Source organism: Magnolia sinica, chromosome 18, assembly GCF_029962835.1.
Source record: "Magnolia sinica isolate HGM2019 chromosome 18, MsV1, whole genome shotgun sequence".
Lineage (NCBI taxonomy): Eukaryota > Viridiplantae > Streptophyta > Magnoliopsida > Magnoliales > Magnoliaceae > Magnolia > Magnolia sinica.
Window position 1 is genome coordinate 62,233,440 of NC_080590.1, and position 19,760 is coordinate 62,253,199.

The 19,760-nt window shown below is 41.6% G+C and overlaps 1 protein-coding gene across 2 annotated transcripts; it reads left to right on the forward strand.

The window, feature by feature from the left end:
• The first annotated feature begins 725 nt into the window (after window positions 1-725).
• Window positions 726-3,837, forward strand: LOC131232644 (uncharacterized). Of its 2 annotated transcripts, XR_009164901.1 has the most exons (3): window positions 726-1,006; window positions 1,095-3,374; window positions 3,488-3,837. XR_009164901.1 is itself a non-coding variant. In XM_058229028.1 (2 exons), the coding sequence occupies exon 1, from the start codon at window positions 1,640-1,642 to the stop codon at window positions 2,213-2,215; it is 576 nt and encodes a 191-aa protein (XP_058085011.1). In that variant the 5' UTR covers window positions 1,471-1,639; the 3' UTR covers window positions 2,216-3,374; window positions 3,488-3,837. The 2 variants fall into 2 exon arrangements, 1 of the variants encoding a protein (XP_058085011.1); XM_058229028.1 differs by lacking the exon at window positions 726-1,006 and having other exon boundaries at window positions 1,471-3,374.
• The last annotated feature ends 15,923 nt before the right edge of the window (window positions 3,838-19,760 follow it).

Below are 19,760 nucleotides of genomic sequence, written 5' to 3' on the forward strand. Positions count from 1 at the left end.
ATTGTCAGTTTTATCCTTTCATTTAATTGCTCTGGTATTTTGAAAAGCCTTTTCTCATATAAGATACAAAACATCTCATATTTGAAGGAATAATCCTACTATTCAATTATCACCTAATTATTATAAAACTCTACAAGTCGCAGAGTAAGTGACCCATATTATCACAATCATGTATGCTTTAATTGGATGTATCTAGTTCATTTGGTGCTCGGGTTAACATTGATCTATTTGGATAAAGTTGCTTGATCAATTTTGACATGCCATCCACGTTACACGTGACATTATAAGTAAATAAACTCAGCGTCAGCCCATCTAACCTATCAATAAGCTCATACAAACGGGGATAAAAGAAAAGAAAAGAAAAACCAAATACCAGTAGCTTAATATAAAACTTTCGTAGCCTATAAAAAGTTTCCAATAGTCATTAACCATTGTTTCCGGAGGCGTGATTCATCTGAAATTTGCATCCGCTTCAATTTTCGTTTCATGCCTTAAAATAAGCTTGAAAAACAGATGAACGGCGTGATATACGACGGATACATCGAAGTGGCACCTACCGGCAGGCTCTCTCAACCACATCGCTGGTTCGGGGGTCTTGCCTAAGTTGCGCTCGGACGCGTCACCATCGTTGGGGCCGGGGGGGGAGTCGATAAGACTGTCGGGCATCTTCGTTATTTTCTTTAAGATAAAGGGTACTTTCGTAAATTGTGGACCTATTTATATTCACTGTTAAGATTATTTCAGATCCGACTTTCCTGCTTAAAGCTCAGGGCCGGAGCTTCCATGGCGATCTAGGAAAAAAAGAGATCAAAATTCTTCTTAGCGTCTTCAAATTCTTCCGATCTACTTCTCGATAGATTCTCGTCGCTCTCCTCGTCAATCTGTTGCATTTTTCTCCCAAATTTCTGCTGAAAATCGAAGTCTCATCTGCTTTTGGCTTCTGAGGGTTTCTACTTCCCTCAATCCGTCCATCGTCTTACCATTTCTTCGTTTCATCAATGGATCGGTGAGTTCTTCCTTCATTTCTATGTCAGATTCGATGGATTTGAGGCTTTCTTGCAGAATCTGATGAAATCTTCACATGTCTGCTTTAGATTTTTATCGTGTTGCATATCCTTGTTAGCACGTGAATCTTCGAAGGATTTTACCGCTTTTGCTGTCAAAATCCGGATTTCGGCTCCTGTTCTGTTCGATTGCTGAGGACCAGGTCGTTTTTTCATCTGTACTGAAGGTTTTGAGCATTTTCCTCTTGCGAAATTAGGATTTTTGGTCCCTGATCTGTCATTGAATGTTTAGATCGATGAAGATCTTCTTCTATTTGATTACTACTGAATATTTAAAGGATTTTACTGCTTTTTTGTGGCGAAATCCTGATTTTGGCTCTTGATCCGTTGTCGATGTCTAGATAGATGAAGATCTGCTTCTGTTTCATTAGTCCTGAAGAACATCCATCATCCACTGAATATTTGTTTCAGATTCGAGCTCTAAACATGCTTTTTGTCAAGATTTAGATTTTTGCTCTAGATCTTGGTCCTCACAAAAGAAATCTGTGCCTCTCTCTCTCTCTCTCTCTCTCTCTCTCTCTCTCTCTCCAAAGTTTCTTCATTGCGGGGTCTGTGGAATTCCACCATCATTCAATATGGAAACGCTTGTTGTATGGGAGCAGTATCGGAACCGGTATTACAGCAGAAACAAGCTGCAGATCTCTGATCGACTAAGTTCTCCTTCTAGAAGCTTTAGGGAAATCAATTGCCGAACCTTCCAATCTGGAGCAGGAATTTTGCCTTCCCCTTCCTCTATTCCTGTGAAAACATCAGAGTCTCATATCACTCCTGTCAGGGAGAAAAATGAGAATATCTGCAGAAAAAGCAGTTCTGCCATTTCTATAAAAACCAAGCCCACTGATATAGAAAATCCTTTCGACCCTGAAAGCCTTTCTTCTTCTTACTCAGAGCTCTGGGCCGGGCCTGCTTACTCTAACTCTCCTCCCCCCAGCTCATTGCCGATTCCTAAATTCTCTCTCCGGCAGAAACGGAGTATTTCTCTTGATTCGCCCATTCCAGTATGCGGGTTTACCGTCCACCCAATCGCAAAGTCTGCACCATCTTCTCCATCGAGGGAATCTTGTTCTTCATCGGCAAGCAATCTCTTTCTCAACACTGCTGCTACAGAGAATCTCCGACGCATTCTGCATCTGGATATCGCTGATGATTGAGTATGAGGAGGGATAATTACTGTAAATAAATCTCCTGTGCAAATCAGGTTGTTGGTGAAATGTATATAGTTTTATCCTTTACAAGTTCATTTAGGGTTCTGTTTTGGCCTTTTTGGAGGAAAAGGACGGACATTTGCAGCTGGTATCACATGACTGTCTTTTGCGGTTTTACACTGGTGAAGAAAAGGAGGCAAAAGGATGAATAAATTTGCATTTTCCTATGTCGTTGTGGCTCATATTTTCAAGTCTCCAAGTAAAACAGAAGAGTTGAAGGGATGTTCTGGAGAATTCAGTATTTGAAACAACATTCACGGTTGATTTTGGTAAATGGGTACTCCATTTTCCTATAGGGGTCATGTTATGTGTTCTTTCAGAAATTTGTACTTGGGACCTTGCCTCCTTTTTTTTTTTAAAATTTTTTTTTTTTTAAATTTTATTTAAAATTTAAAAATCAGTTGGGTTCAAAATATAGGATCTTTTGTTACAGGGTTTGTGAATACTGTAGGATCACAGGTTCCAGTTAGGTTGATCATCCAGGTTATTGTGTTTGTGTTAGGTTTGTAGGTTGTTAGCGACTTTGTTTCCTTTGGATCTTGACACTTCCTTATTTTCTTCACCTTTTTTTCTGTGATGTCTCCCTCATGTGGGTGTTTCACTCATGCTTCTCCTTTCATCTTTATCATTTCTTTTAGATAATTCCTGACTCAGGTGCTTTGTGTTGGCATCTTGTACTCCTTTCCCCTCTTTTTCTGGTTTTTTGAAGAAAAAGTTGGGTGGGGGCACTGAAAGGAAGCCTACATGTTTGTCAGCCTACTCTTTTCTCTCAAGTATGTAGGTTCTACCCATGTTGTGCTGTTGTAGTTTTATCTGTTTGTCATCCAGTTCTATGGCTTGGTGGATTGTCTAGTGCCTTGATTGATGAAACCTTCTTTCTAGAAGCTGCCTTTGAATGTTGAAGTTGTTATATGAAGACGACGTTTGGTACCTTCTTTCTAGCAGTCACCTCTGAATATTGAAGTTTGTATATGAAGATGATGTTAGGTACCTTCTTTCTAGTAGTTGCCTCTGAATATTGAAGTTCTTATATGAAGATGATGTTAGGTTCTTGTGTCTGTGACACTTATCATCTCTGGAGGTTGCTGGATGTGTTAACAATGAGGTACTGTTGCTTTTTCTGTTCCAATTTCTATTGCAAAACTTGCTTATTCCTGTCTTAATCATTTGAAATATCATCTCTTGACTGTCTTCTTGTTTGTTGTTTTTGAAAATTAGGTGATCTGAAATACCGAAGGGAGAAGAAGAACATTCATCTTTGCGCTCCTTGAGTAGTGTGCGTATCCATGTTTGGTGAATCTTAATCTTTCTCAGGTTGGTTGTGGCAGGAAGTGTTGTTTTGAAGACTTTCTATCTATTGAACTGGTTGGTATGTTTAAGCGACTGGTGGTGCACGCCATTCACTAGGACTCCTTTGAACTATTTGAAGAGTCAAATCTGTAACTTTTAGACTGTGATGCATGTACTTCTCTGTCATGTTTTCTTTTGGTTTGCAATACTTGACTACTTTGTTTGGAGACATCATGGTTCAGTTTTTATTAAATGGTACATTAGCATGTTTTGTGATACGTTACCATGCATTTAAAAGATAGCTTGCGCATTTACTTGACATAGGTGTATAGCTTGCACATTTACTTCACCTAGGTTTCAATGATATTGAAACAGATCTTTTTTCCTTTTTTTTTCTTTATTAAACATGAGTTAAATCTTGTTGGGCACATCTGTATAGTTACATCATCTTATCAGAAAAACATGAGTTCATATAGGTGTAAAGGCATGTGATCTTGTTTCTAGGTAAATAAAAATAGACGAAGGAAAAGGTTCCAGTGCCAAATATGAAGTTAAATCAAGCAACCAATCTCAGTACATGGGGCATGCATATATGAGATATGAGCCATTCATTTGTCAGGCCCTAGAGATCATCAATATGCCATAAATCACATTGGTCACAAATGATCCGTAGCTATCTAATGGAGGAGTTTTTCCCATTGAATGTAACCCATTAGTTGGGGGTATGCCATGCCAGTTTAGAAATGAGTATTGCATATCTTTTTTACATGTGTGATGCATGTACTAAAAGAGTGAGGATACTTCAAGTAATTCCTGGAAATAAAAGAGAAGATTATTAAAATAGCCTTGTGTCCTAATAGGTGATTGGGACATGTATACTGGAATTCAAGTGTTTTGTCCACTGATAGGCTGTTTTGTTTATGTGTTTGCCAAACCATGCGTAATTTTTTTTGCTTTTTCTTTGGGTTATACTAAAATATTTATTGTTAATATGATTCAATTTTATTCTTGAAAATCGTTATTCTTTTTTAATTTGGTGGTCTTCATGTTTAAGAATATTATCAACATTCTGCCTTTTGTTGTGGACACAGTGCATATCTATTGTTATGATTCATGGGTCAACTAGTGGGCCAAATCATTCGGTCTACTAGAGTGGGCCAGGCAGCCCTACCTAAGATAGTTAATAAATTTTAATTTGAATTTAGATTTTGAACTAACATTTTAACATTCAAGTGAGTAGTTGGCCTTGATTATATGAGATTAGATTAGCTTTGAATTTGAATTTAAATATTGTGTAATGTTATACATATTTATATAATTTTCAACCATTAATGAAAGTAGAGAATTTTCTTCCAATAATCTTTTGCTTGATTTGATTGTAAGGAGAGTCAATCTATCCTCAAATTTGGACTAATTATGTCCAAATTCTCTAAATTATCTGATTACGGTTCTACTATTTAGTATTAAATACATATTTAGGTTTGCCTGAGCACAATATGGATGACAGAGTAATGGTCATCGAGAAGGATATGGGAGAAATGAAGTTTTCCATGCGAGAACTCAAAGAATGTATGGAAGCTTTCCTCATCCAGAATGAGGCCATTTAAAATCAAACCCCCTCACAACCACAAAGACCAGGAAGAATTGAAGATTTCAAATGGTATGGACTTCAGCAAAGGAGGATTGATTCAAGGACGATATTAGATTGATTTTCCAAAAGAAGATCAAACGCCTGAAGTTTTTTGTTGCTTGGAAGGCAAACCAAACCATTGATTCCAATGGTACCAAAGCATCAATCTAATGATGACATAGGCTACATTTGTCAAGTCTTTGTTTGTGTGATTCGGACTGTTGGACTATAAAGACTTTGATGAGGCTTTGTCAAAGCTGCGCCAAATGGGGATTGTTTGCGAGTGTCAGATATACTTTGAGAAGTTGGCAAATTATGTGGAAGGTTGGGCTGAGAAAGCATTGGTTAAGTGTTTTATTGCGGCCTTGAAAGACGAAGGTGAGATTTGTTTAGACATTAAGCTTTTCCAGCCAATTGCAGTGCTAGTCACGGTGGGTTTGGCTTGCACATAGGAATATTGATTACAAAGTTTTGCCATAATTGTGCAACCCCTCTACCTTCTGCAACCGTCAATTTGGGGAAGGGGTATCTTGTAAGGCGCCTCAATTAACCCGAAAGAACTGGTGTTATAATTGTGAAGAAAATTGTCGCGGGATACCGATGTGAAACACATACAATTATATTTTTATGGAGCCGTATGAAGAGACTAAAGCCAAATTTGAAGAGAAAAGGTACGTGTTTCATGAAGCAACTAAGATGGTATAGGTTGTTAAAGGAGTGGGGAATGCTAGGATCCATGGGTCAACTAGTAGATCAAACCATGGGTTGCCTATTCTAATAATTAAGAGAGTAGTTGGCTTTGATAGTAAGAGAGTAAAATGCCATAAATTTGGATTTTATTGAATTTGAAATTTGAATGTTGAATTTGGATTTTAATGATTGAAAATTAGCATTCCACAATGTTTAAATTCAATATTAAATTAAAATTCAAAGTCAACAAATTCTTCTCTTCCACGTTCAATGCCTTAACTATCTTAAGTGGGACTGTTAAGGTTGGCACTGGAAAATTGATGTAAAAGATAATTTCAGTTAGTCCATGAAACATCTCCCTTTTCCTTTTCAGCAATGGTTTGTCTATTTTAGTGGGGCTGCCTACCCACGCTTCTAGCACAAATGGTTTGGTCCACCAGTTACCATGAATCCTAACATTTATCCAACTATCCCAAGCGCCTACCAATGGACACTGGTTTCCTGAATTTGGACAATAGTTACTCATTTAACTGTCCATTCACGGCCGCCAACTCACTGAGTTAGATCGTCTACTCATAATTTTCGGCTGCATCGCATATATCTACATCACGACCTGGGCCGATGTGCACTGCATATCACATGTACAGTGGCCGTGTGGATGTGCAGGAATGGCCAAAGTCTCTAGAGAATCAAAGTTTCTCAAGAGCTACAATTTGACTTTTGATGAGGCTTGTGCAAGTGGGTTCCCCCATGATTCTGCTATCTGAAATGGGCCTGTTGTGCACCACCATTGATGGGCTATTCCCCAGGATCTCCTTTCTGTGAAAATCTTTTGAAATTTTGATTTGCAAAATAGACGGTTCAAAAGAAAGGCTACATTTGTTGAGTGCTGATCTATTTTGAGGGCAAATATAATAGGCGGGAGGTTAAAAGGGAACCTATCCTAATAAACCAAAAGTCAATATTCAATTGGCAAAAACTCTCCACGCAACGACCACAATTTGGGTCATATTGCTGCTGGTCGGTCGTTTCTATTTGTTGGTGAACCATCACGGACGCTACCTTTGGACATTATCGCCATCTGATTTGTGTGCTAATAAACGCATGTGGTAAGCATATACGAGATCTGGGCTGGTAACTTCTTGAGGATGGAGTGACATTGAATGGTGTGATCTCAGCCATTGATTGACTTAACTGGATTACCATTGGGCCAGATCCTGAAAATCTAGCCATGGCCAACATGCCATGCACGCCACCCTGCATCTCGAGGCTAGGCAATATAACTAGTGTGCATCTTTGTCACGGTCCATCGATTGTGGTTACCAATACATAAATGTGTGAATATTTGTCATTATTATTATCATCATCATTTTCTCCTTTTAATAGATTTGAGTATAAGACGAATTAAATGCCAAATCATGGTAAAAGAATAGCAAAATAATTTTCCTTCGGTCGTTCCAGGGGTTCTTCTTCAAATTTTATTTTTTTAACGCACACACGTGGCGCCCACACACACGCAATGGGTACTCAAACCCATAACCTTAGTGTTGAAACTCTTGTGAGTTTACCACTAAGCCATAAGTAAGGACCCAAATCTAAGGATTCTAAACCAACTAGAGGTTCTTTGATGGTAGAGGAAGTCTTTGCAAGAAAAAGAAGAAAGAAAAAAGATTGCAGGGTTCAAGACATCCTAACCTAACCTGATGATGAGTGTGTTAAAATTAAATGAAATGTTAAAAATAGTATGGGTAAGATGGTGACGACCTTCCACCCTTACAAAAAAAAAAAAAAAAAAAAAAAAAAAACGAAGAATAAGAAGAAGAAGAAGAAGAAGAAGAAGACAATGCGACAATCCTCTAACAAGCAGGATTTTTGGGGCAATTTCGTTGGAGTATTATATTTTTATAGTTACAACATAATGTTAATCTTATGCTTTTCAATATTCCCGAAAAAGATCTTGTGATTTCATAACTTTTTTGCTTTTTTTTTTCCAACCAACACCATGTGACATGGCTTAGGTTTTCTTATAGTGGGCTCATTTATGAGTCTTCTTAATTTTGTACCCTAATAGAAGTCTGTAGCTTTTCTAACTTTCAATCTTTGCGGCATATAAATAGGGCTGATTTGGGAAGGAGAAGGGATCCATTAGATGACTTGGCCAAAATAACCAAAAAGTGTATTCAATGGTTTTAGCGTGTTTGGCACAACCAAATTTCATGAAATTTTTGCTATCCTATCATCCGAGTTTCTCATTTAATTGCCTTAACATAATTTTATTTTTGTTTTCAAAATATATTAATTTATAATAATTTTTAATTTTCATTAGGATTAAATTTTTAATTTCATAAAATTCTTTTCTTCGTTCTTTTAATTTTTTAGAAGACAAGAATTTTTCTTTTTTTTATTAACCATGGGCCAAAGGCCCCAAATATTACTGTTGTTGTTCATCCGAGACACACAACAACAAGTGAAATGAATAGGGCCTGATTTAAATTAAATGTGTGCGAATAGATTACGTGTCAGGCATGCTAAAGTTGTACTTGAATCAAATTGAACGCATTGTGACCCTAGACGCAGAATTAGCTTGATTAGGACAAGATATGTGAAGATTGTTATGAATATTCAACTATCGATCGTTAAAGTGATTAGGCAATTTACGAAGAGGAAGGTTAGTCCTTTTGATGGATCCTTTTTGCCTGAGAAACAATGACTTTTATTTCAAGAGTGTTAGCTTTTGTTTTGTTTCTCAACAAAATCAATAAAGATAAAATAGCTAAAAAAATGGCTTGATTGTAGATTTTATTATTATGAATATGAACACATTATAATCGACAAAAATAAAATAAAATAAATAAGCAGAATCTCTAATAGTGGTCTATGTTGGCAAAACAGTCGTAGCCTTGATAGTACTCCAAACCTCGACTATTGTGAGACGATGTGCTGAATGGTTAGCAAGTCGTGACTAGAAAATTACTAAGTCAATAATTTGGGGATTCGACAAAGAAGTCATGGATATTTATACTAACCTATCGACGAATTGCAACAGTATGTTGGTAGAAACTAAGCTAAGAAGCTAAAAAATAAAAACTTTGGACTTATTATAGCATGGTGCTGGATAGAAGGGGGAGGAAACTAGAATTAAAGTTAATTTGAATAATGTACATAAGGGATGAAAGAGAGATAGTGTTAAGTTGAAAGGTTTGTATGTGATTGTATTGGCATGAAGCCTCGAACTCTTCTTCTTGTGTTGCTTTTATAGTTTTGGAGAGGTAGTTGTCGTGAGTAAGATTCCGTAACTTCTATGATTAGGTAATTGCCTTTTTGGTAACATGTTCTGTTTGGATCTAGAATCCTTCAGGCATTATGTTACCGTGAGCAATTATCTTTCTATCTTCGGACAGCTTCCAACTCTTTAATCTAGTTTTTATGGCTTCATTCTTGAATGTTCTTCGGAGGTCTCTTCAAATTAGAATCTTGGAATGGCCATGCTATATGATAACTGGTTAAATAAGAGTCCAACAACTGCAGGTCTTTGGTGAAACTTCTTCTGTATGTTAGAGGTCAAACATGCCTCGCATCTATTGGCAATGTCTCATAAAATAGACGATCACCTTTTGGATTATGGTCGTGCGTACGAAGAAAAAAATGCGATTATAGTCTAGTAGGAAGGATTTTTAGGCCAATATCCATTAACTAATGGTATGTTGTAATATTATATTTTTATAGTTACAACATAATGTTAATCTTGTGCTTTTCAATCTTCTAAAAAATAAAAATAAAAATATCGTGCTTTTCATAACTTTTTTTTTTTTTTTTTCAACCAACATGATGTGACATGGCTTAGGTTTTCTTATAGTGAGCACATTTAGGGAGTCTTCTTAATTTTGTACCCTAATAGAAGTCTATATCTTTTCTAGCTTTCAATCTTTGCGGCATATAAATAGGGTTGATTTGGGAAGGAGAGAGGGACCAATTTGATGACTTGACCAAAATAACCAAAAACTATATTCAATGGTTTAGCATGTTTGTTAGTACCAAATTTCATGAAAAATTTCTATCCTATCATCTGAGTTTCTCATTAGTTTCCTTAAAATAATTTTATTCTTATTTCCAAAATATATCAATTTATAATAATTTCTAGTTTTCATTAGTATTAGATTTTTAATTTCTTAAAATTCTTTTCTTCATGTTTTTTTTTTTCGTGTGAAAGAAAAGAAAATTTTATTATGAACCACGGCAAAAGGCCCCAAATATTACTTTTGTTGTTCATTCGAGACACACGATCAAATGTGAAATGAATGGGACCCGATTTAAAATAAACGTATGCGAATAGGTTAAATGTCGGGCATGCTAGAATTGTACTTGACTCGAAACAAACTGAATACCTTATGACGACAGGTGCCAAATCAGCTAGATTAGGATAAGATCTATAAAGATTGGCCTGAATATTCAGCCATCAATCGTTAAAGTGATCAAGCGATTTATGAAGGGGAGGGTTAGTTCTTTTGATGGATCCTTTTTGCCTTAAAAATAAGGACTTTTATTTCAATAGTGATAGCTTTAGTTGTGTTTTTCAACACAATCAATGAAGATAGAAATTCTAGAAAAAATGGAATGATTGCAAATTTTATTAATTTGAATATGAACACATTCGATAAAAAACAAAAATAAATAAGTAGAATCTCCAATGACGGTTTATGCAGGCGAAGCAACCATAGCCTTGACGGTACTTTAGACCTGGATGATCGTGAGACAGTTGTAGTGAATGGTTAACAAGTCGTGACAAAAGAATTACTAAGTAACTCAGTAATTTTGGAGATCTGATGAAGAGTCATGGATATTTATATTAAGTTATCGGCATATTGCATGGGATAGTAGCTGTTGATGTAAAAATCTGGTCCACCCTTTTTAAACTTTCCAGTGTCACGCCCCGAACTCGAAAATCGGGCTCACAAAATTTTCGATCGCCGAATCCGGCGCTGACAGCCTCCGTAGAACCCCATTCTCGGATTAGGATTGTGCGTAAACATCGGTTACAGGTCGAGGATTGCCGGAATTTGACCGGTAGGATCGCGGAAGCATACAGAATGGTACAGACTAGGACACGGGTCTTACAGTACTCCCCTTCAAATAAAAATTTCGTCCTCGAAATTTACATAATCATCGCAACCAGACTTAACTCATGATAGAAGAGGAAACAAGGCATCATCAATAAAATCGGAGATAGCATACATAATATAACATACAATCAATCATCAAAGAGGTGGGGATAACGCTCTTGAATCTCAGTCTCGCGCTCCCAAGACACCTTGTCAACAGAATGGTGACCCCACTGAACCTTCACTAAGGGGATGACCTTGGTTCGGAGGACCTGCTCCTTCCGATCAAGGATACGAACTAGCTGCTCAATGTAAGAAGCGTCCTCACGAACCTCCTACGGCTGCTAATCGATAACAGGAAATATGTCTGACCCACACTTTCTCACCATAGAGATGTGGAAAATATAGTGGACGCCAGACAACTGAGATGGTAAGGCAAGTCGATAGGCCACGACGCCAATGCACTCAGTGATCTCGAAAGGTCCAATGAATCTCGGGGCAAGCTTGCCCTTCGCTCCAAATTAAATTACACCCTTCATGGGCGAGACCTTGAGATACATATGGTCCCCTACATCAAACTCCAAGGGACGACGCCGGCGATCAGCAAAACTCTTCTGCCGGTTTTGAGCTGTGCAAATCCTTTGCCTGATGATATCGATAACCTCTGATGTCTCCTGCACAAGCTCGGGACCTAGGAGACGCCACTCTCCAACCTCGGTCCAACAACTCGGAGATCTGCACGGTCTGCCGTACAATGCCTCAAAAGGAGCCATGCCAATGGTCGCCTGATAGCTGTTGTTGTATGCGAACTTAGCCAATCGCAGATGCTCATCCCAGCTACCCCCGGAGTCAATTACGCAGGCCCGAAGCATATCCTCAAGGATCTGGTTAACCCTCTCGGTCTGGCCATCGGTCTGCAGATGATACGTGGTACTGAGTTACAAATCAGTACCCATAACTCTCTGAAAGCTCCTCCAAAACTGAGACGTGAACCTCGGATCTTGGTCAGAAACGATCGAGACCGGAACATCGTGCAGTCTCACAATCTTCTCAATGAATAGTCTTGCAAGCCGATCCAAAGGCCAAGTCGCACGAATCGTAAGGAAATGTGCCAACTTTGTTAGACAATCGACCACGACCCAGATGACGTCATGACCGCGCTGAGTCCTCAGCAAACCCATAATAAAATCTGTAGATACGTGCTCTCACTTCCACGTCAGGACGCTCAACGACTGCAATAGACCAGGGGATCTCTGATGATCGGCCTTGACACGCTTGCATGTGTTACACTCGGCCACGAAACTGGCAATCTAGCGCTTCATCCCCGTCTAAAAATACTGTCTCCTCATATCACGATACATCTTCGTCGAGCCAGGGTGGATAGAAAACCGCGATCGATGTGCCTCAATCATAAGATCTCTGCGCAACTCGGGAATATCCGGGACACATAATCGGCCTCTTAAGCGAAGTCCACCATCAGCACCAATCTGCCAATCTGTCTGACTCTCAGATGCTGCCTCTGCTCGATAATCCTGTAACGACTCATCTGTCTACTGAGCCTCGATCACCCTTGCAACAAGAGAGAGTTGAATTGACAGGCTCGAAAGCTGAACGATAGAAGACTGCAGACTAAAATCAAAGTCGTACTCTGCTATATCCTCGAGCATCCTCTACTCCTGAATCATCATATGTGCCACCAGGTCTCGTGGTTGACGGCTGAGGGCATCCGCCATCACATTCGCCTTGCCTGGGTGGTACTGGAGGTTGAAATCATAATCCTTCAGAAGCTTCATCCAGCGTCTCTGCCTCATGTTCAGCTCGGTCTGAGAGAATAAATACTTTAAGCTCTTGTAGTCAGAGAAAAGCTCGAACCTGACCCCATAAAGATAGTGTCTCCACATCTTCAGTGCGAAGACAACTGCTACTAGCTCCAAATCGTGCGTGGGGTAGTTCAGCTTATGGACCTTGAGCTGACGAGACGCAAAGGCTACAGGCCTGCCGTGCTGCATCAGGACAACACTTAAACCAATACATGAGGCATTGCTAAACATAACAAATCCATCACTCCCAAAGGGAAGAGTGAGGACAGGAGCGGACGTCAGACGGTCCTTCAGCTCCACAAATGCTCGCTCACAGGCGTCACTCCAAATAAACTCTGTGCCCTTCCGAGTCAACCTGGTCAACGGGGCTACAATACGGGAGAAGCCCTCAATGAAACGTCGATAGTATCCCGCTAAACCAAGGAAACTATGGATTTCGGACGCAGTAGTGGGCTGGCCCCACTGACGCACTGCCTTAACCTTCAAGGGGTCCACTACGACACCCTCTCTCGTCACCACATGACCGAGGAATCTCACCTCCTCCTGCCAAAATTTGCACTTTTCCAGCTTCGCATATAACTGGTGAGCACGGAGGGTCTGCAAAGTGATCTCTAGATGCTACATATGGTCCTCACGGGTCCTCGAGTATATCAGAATGTCGTCGATGAAGACCACAACAAACTAATCGAGATATAGACGGAAGACCTCGTTCATTAACTGCATAAAGACCACGGGTGCATTGGTCAGTCCAAAGGACATGACTTGAAACTCAAAATGATCATAACGTGTCCTGAAAGCCGGCTTTGGGATATCCTCCTCTCGGACACGAATCTGATGATAATCGAAACGCAGGTCAATCTTCGAAAAGAACTGTGCACCCTGCAGCTGATCAAACAAATCATCTATCCTTGGGAGCGAGTACTTGTTCTTAATTGTGACCCGGTTGAGCTCGCGGTAATCCACACAGAGCCTCAACGAGCCATCCTTCTTCCTGACGAAGAGTACCGGTGCTCCCCACGGAGACTGCTCGGACGAATAAATCCCAACTCACGTAATTCATCCAACTGTCGCTGCAGCTCACGCAACTCCATCGGTGCCATATGGTACGTGGCCTTAAAGATAAGCACGGTACTAGGCACAAGATCTATCTGGAACTCAATATGACGGCACAACGGCAATCCCGGAATCTCCTGAAACACGTCGGGGAAGTCACAGACCACCGGCAACTGATCGATACATAAGGCAACGGGCTCCTCGACTGCACAGGACATCAAACAAGATAACGGCTCTCCTCGGGGCTCTGTAATGAACTGAAACTGCGGCAAGCCTAGTATGCAGAACGTGACCGTCCTTGCGGAATAGTCCATCATGACGTGATACTCGACAAGCCAATCCATGCCCAAGATAACGTCGAAGTTAGACATCGGCAACACAAATAGATCGGCGGGCAAAAAGATATCACCGACCAGAACTGGGCAAGATGAACAAAAATGGCCCAATACTGTGGTCTTTCCTAAGGGCGTCGACACGGTCAACCCCTCGCGAGCAGACTCTGTCGGCAATCCAGTCGATCGACAAAAATCCTCAGACATAAATGAGTGCGAAGCACCATAATCAAATAATACTCGGGCGATGGATGAAGAGACTAGAAGTATACCCTCGACAACTTCTCCGGATGACCGCGGGTTCTGCTAAGCCGCATAAAATCTAACTTGAGCTGGCTGGGGAGGTGCCTGTCCCCTCTAGTCCCTGGTGCTGCTGCTGCCTATGTGACGGCCTATACTGCTGTCTCTGCTACTGTTGGGGTCTCGGCGGCTGAGGTGGCTGTGGTCGCTGCTGATGGGGTCGCTGCTGCGCTGGAGGCTACTGCTAAGGTCGCTGCTGTGCTGGAGGCTGTTGTGGTGCTCTCGGCGGCTGTAGATGAGGGCGAGGGCATTCAGACAGGCGGTGCCCTGTACCACAGCATCCAAAACAAGCCCCTGTAAACGGCTGCTGGGGTGGCACTGGAGGCACTGCTTGTGCTAGTAGGTGGGTGGCTCCTGTACCTCTGTGGCCGTCGATGCTGCTGGGAGCTACTGGAGGGGGCCTGCCTCTTCTGATTCTGACCCCTCCTCTGATCTCGGTCGCTCTGCAAGCCGGCCCACTCAGTCTCATAGATCTGAGCCCTCCGCACTACTGCTTAAAAGGTCGGAAGCTCATGCTCAATCACACGGCCTCGAAGACCATAACATAAGTCGTTCTTAAAACGGCGGGCCTTCCTCCCCTCATCATCAACCATATATGGCGCGAACCTCGATAGCACCACGAAACGTGCCGCATACTGCTCCACGGTCATGTCCTCCCTGCACCAGAGTCTCGAACTCCAGTAACCTCTGACGTCGAATATGGTCAGGGAAGTACTGCTCCTCAAATCGGTCGATAAAGTCATCCCACGTCCAGACGTAATCAGGTCCTGCGATGCGGGTAACGGAGGTCCACCAGTGCTCGGTCTCTCCCTAAAAAGAAACACCGCCAACCGGACTCGCTGCTCGGTCGTACATGACATGGTATCGAAGATCTTCTCCACATCAGAGCGCCACCTCTCAGCTGCTGTCGGATCTGGTTTGCCTTGGAAACGCAAAGGATCAAGCTGTCGGAACTCACGAAGAAGGGCGCTTGCGCGCTCTTGCTCGGCTTGGGTTGGAGAAACAACTGGGTGCCTACCCTGCCCCTAAAGTGCAACTGTCACAGCCTACAACATTTGATGTAGCTGCGAGGCACTCACAGGCACGGTCGGGTCCGCACCGGCCTCGGGTGGAGGAACGACATCCTCAGGCAGGGAAGTAGGGATCTTTAGCGGTGGAATGAGAGGCGTAGGTGGTAAAGCTGGAGCCTCAGGTGGTGGAGCGGGGTGCGCTCGGGTCACTCTCTTGGGTGACATGTCCTATAGGAAAGAACAATGACGCCAATCAACCTTGAGAATCGCACATTAGGGAACTCAAACGGTAGGTTTCACACTCGAAACTTAATCATCCTAAACTCATAGCAAATATGTGATGTTGTTCTCAGTTATTCCCAAGTTATGCTCTGATACCAACTTCTGTCATGCCCCGAACTCGGAAACCGGGCTCACAAAATTCCTGATCGCCGAATCCGGCGCCGACAGCCTCCGTAGAACCCCATTCTCGGCTTAGGATTGTGCACAAACGTCGGTTACGGGTCGAGGATTGCCGAAATTCGATCGGTAGGATCGCGGAAGCATACGGAATGGTACGGACTAGGACACGGGTCTTACATCCAGTACCTACACATGAAGAAGACAAAATAGACCCTAGCTAGAGTAGGGGACCTTCCGATGCCAAAGTCAGGCTAGGAATCTTGGTCTAGTAGTATCGAGGGGTTTTGGATGAGAGATTCTGCGTACCTTTCACCATTAGAGATGCTCTTATTTATAGTTGAGGAGAGGCAGTGACATATAGGAGATCCCCTATTTAGTAGGAACGTACTGTAGAGGGATTTAGATCCATGTGGGGGAATCTCTCGAGATCTTTGGTAAAGATATCGAGATCCTGAGCATGTCACGCATATCCTCCAAGATCTTTGGAGAAGATCTCGGGCGGATCTCTCTTAGATAAGATCTGATTATTTGAAATCAGTGGAGATGTGCAGTAGGAGGCCGAGGTGGTCTTGGCCGTCCTGACTTGGGGTAGTATACCAACCTGACCTGGGGATAGTATGCCGACCTAGATTCTCTGGCAAGCCTTGACCTTTCTCTCAGTGTCGTGTAAATTGCCGACCTGCCGACCAGTGAGGCCGAGCTCCTTAATAGAATTCTGATGACATGTTGTGGGGGTTCGTGCTCAAGAATCCAAGGTGGTCTTAGCTAACCTGGATAATCGGATGAGCTTCGAGTCTCCCTTTATCATTGGGTAAATGGCTGACCTACCTCAAGATTCTGAGGTGTCTTGATTAACTTGGATACTCGGATGAGCTTCGAGCCTCCTCTTATTATTGGGTAGATGGCCGACGTGAATAAAGAGTCTTGAACGTGTGGGCCTCGTTTGGTGCATTGGTTCATCCGATAGTCTTCTTTTGGGCTTCTGGGTTAGAATGGGTGGCTTTTTGTGCTGATCTAGCTCTAATGGGTCAGGTTGTGGGGTTTTGGCTTTAAGGTTTGGATTAGGATTTTGGGTTTTAGACTAGGGTTTTGATTAGGGTTCAAGGTTTGGGTATTGATCATGGTCCAGATTGTCCTTGCCTTTTCAAGATGTTAGCCTGGGTGGGGTGTCTACAGATGTCCTTCTTTGGCCGAGGTTGTGAGTAATCGAAGGTCAAAGCGAGTGGACACCGCACTCTTCTGGTCAGAAAGGATAGTGATTCGGATATGTTGCTTGCCATTGTATCATTATCAGCTGACTGCTTGGAAAAGAGATGACTTGCACATATCATGAGGGCTGAGAAAAACGTTGTGATTGTCCCTGCGTGTTGGTGCGGCATTACGGGTCACCAATCACAACCCTTTCACGTCAGATTGTTAATAGCATTGGAGGGTAAGTCTGAAAAGTAGGGCCTTTGCGTGTTGATGTGACTTTATGAGGATTCTCGTACTATTTGGTCTGTCGTTCCTTTGCTACATAATTACCCTAAGAGTATTCAATCAATTTGATCGTCAAAGTGGTTAGCTGCCCTATGCGTTGGTGCGGCCTTATCGGGAACTCACTACGCCGACTTGGACTCGATCAAATTTTGTGAATATCCTAGACTAGGTATGTGCAGGTAATCTTTTGTCATACAGTCTACTGATTCTGATACTTTGGTTACAATGGATTGTTGTCACTTTGAGTTTGATTATTCTTTCCAGAAATAGATCCACTCATTTCTACTAGCATCCGTACGATTATCCAAATATAGAGATCGGGCCAATCGTACATGTATCATGTATGGATTCAATCATTCCCCGAGGAAACTGGAAGGGGTCGAATCTTATTTAGCTATTTGCACTGACCGCAACTAAAGAATATGAAAGATTCCTCAGTGTACTGCACGCCGTGTGCATTTTTTGAAAACTTTGTTTGAAAGCTATTCCCTTTGGAGCTAGACTCTTTGGGGATTTTTTCTGATTTTTTTTTTGGATTTTTTAAAAAATATCCGTTCGATCTCTCGGGTGGGCATCATCCTTCGGTTTTTATTTTATGATCCGAGATCAAATAGTCAGATGGCCTCTATTAATAAATTAATGGGGCATTAATGATGATACAGTTTATATTAAGTAGTTCGATGGCCTCCACTAATAAATTAATGGGGCCTTAACCATGATTTATTGTATTTTTTGAGATTTTTTCTTGTATTTTTCCAGCAATTTATCGTCCAAATTATTAAGATTTCCAATATCTCGTGAGATTTTGGGACCTTCTCATGAGAGGACCCTTTTTTAAACTTTTTGGGCTTTACCCAATGGATACATTAATTATCCGGTCGTCGCATCAACTCAAGGGAGACAGGCTCACTGTCCCATAGGAATCTGGATAGGGGCGGTAGTCCGTCTACCACCGGTCGTCTGTTTTGTCCAGCAGTCCGGTGTGTGCGCTAGTCCGATCGTTGCATCCCTTCTTTCTATATCATCTCTTCTTGATTTGATCTAGGGAAGCCATTGTAGCTCCCTGGAAGATCTTAGGTATGGATTTTTATTTCTTTTGTGGCCCTTCATTACCTTTCTTCCTTCTTCATTTTTCAAGTGGTTGATCAATGGATTTTTGATGGACCATTTTTGTGGAATTTTTGGACGATCCATTGATGGGTTTGGATCTTCCTTTTGGGCCTAAGAGAAACATGATCAGGACCCATGACCATTTTGGCTAGATTTCATCCTTTGGATCTTGCTGGATTTTCTATTTTGGGCCAAAGAGTTGGCTGGATTTTTTTTTGTGTTTGTTTATTTTTTTTTCGTTTTGTTAGAGTGGGGTGTGATAAGAAAGGGAGCCCCACTCTTTTATTTGGTTTTTATCTTTTATTGTCTTTATTTATTTATTTTTTATCATGATCTGGACCATATGATGGAGGATTTAGGGTCCATTTAAGCACTTTGATGGTATGAATCTTGATGGTGGGCCACCATTTATGGAGTGGGTCGTCCATTGTAACTTGATTTTTTTGATCCCATGAAGTTCTTCCAATGGGCCTTAAATCTTGGTCCTGATTTGGTCAAGTTGGAATGTACCTTGATTTGGATTTGTGGTCCCAGGAGATGGCCTTATGAGAATTTGGACTTATGGAAGTGGGCCTGAACTATGGACATGTGGGCTAAGAGAATGGGCCTTAGAGAAGTAGGCTTGAGCCTTAGAGACATGGGCCTTTGAAAACGGGCCTTGATGGGCTTTGAGCATTTGGGCTTTGATGGGCCTTGAAGAAGTGGGCTCTTGAAAGTGGGCTTGGGCCTTGAAGACATGGATTTTTGAAAATGGGCCTTGATGGGCTCTGAACATTTGAGCCTTGACTTGGCCATTTTGTCTTTGGATTTTGACCATTGACTTTAACTTTTGACTTTGACCATTGACTTGGGTTTAACCATTGACTTGGGCTTTGACTTGGTAGCAAGAAGGATACTTACCTGTAAATCTTGCTTGTGCAGCATACCTCGTCATAGTAGAAATGAGGCTGTCCCTTCTCGTTAGTCTACTGATTTGTGTTACATTCCTTGCGAGGGTCGTCACTTATTTGACGTGGCTATGGAGGGTGTGCTCCTGCGATCTTGAGGGGTCATGGAGTCAGGACGCATTAGCCCGACTGGTTTCATGATCCTCAGCCTCTGTTTTTTGACGTACTGGAGTGTACACCTTTTTCCGATCTGTTCCGAGTTCGTCTTAGCAAGATGAATATGTCCCTCTTGTCTGTTTTGACGGAATGGTGGTATGCAGAGACCCACACTTTCCAATTGCCCTTTGGGGAATGGGGGATCACCCCATACGACATTTATATGTAGTTGG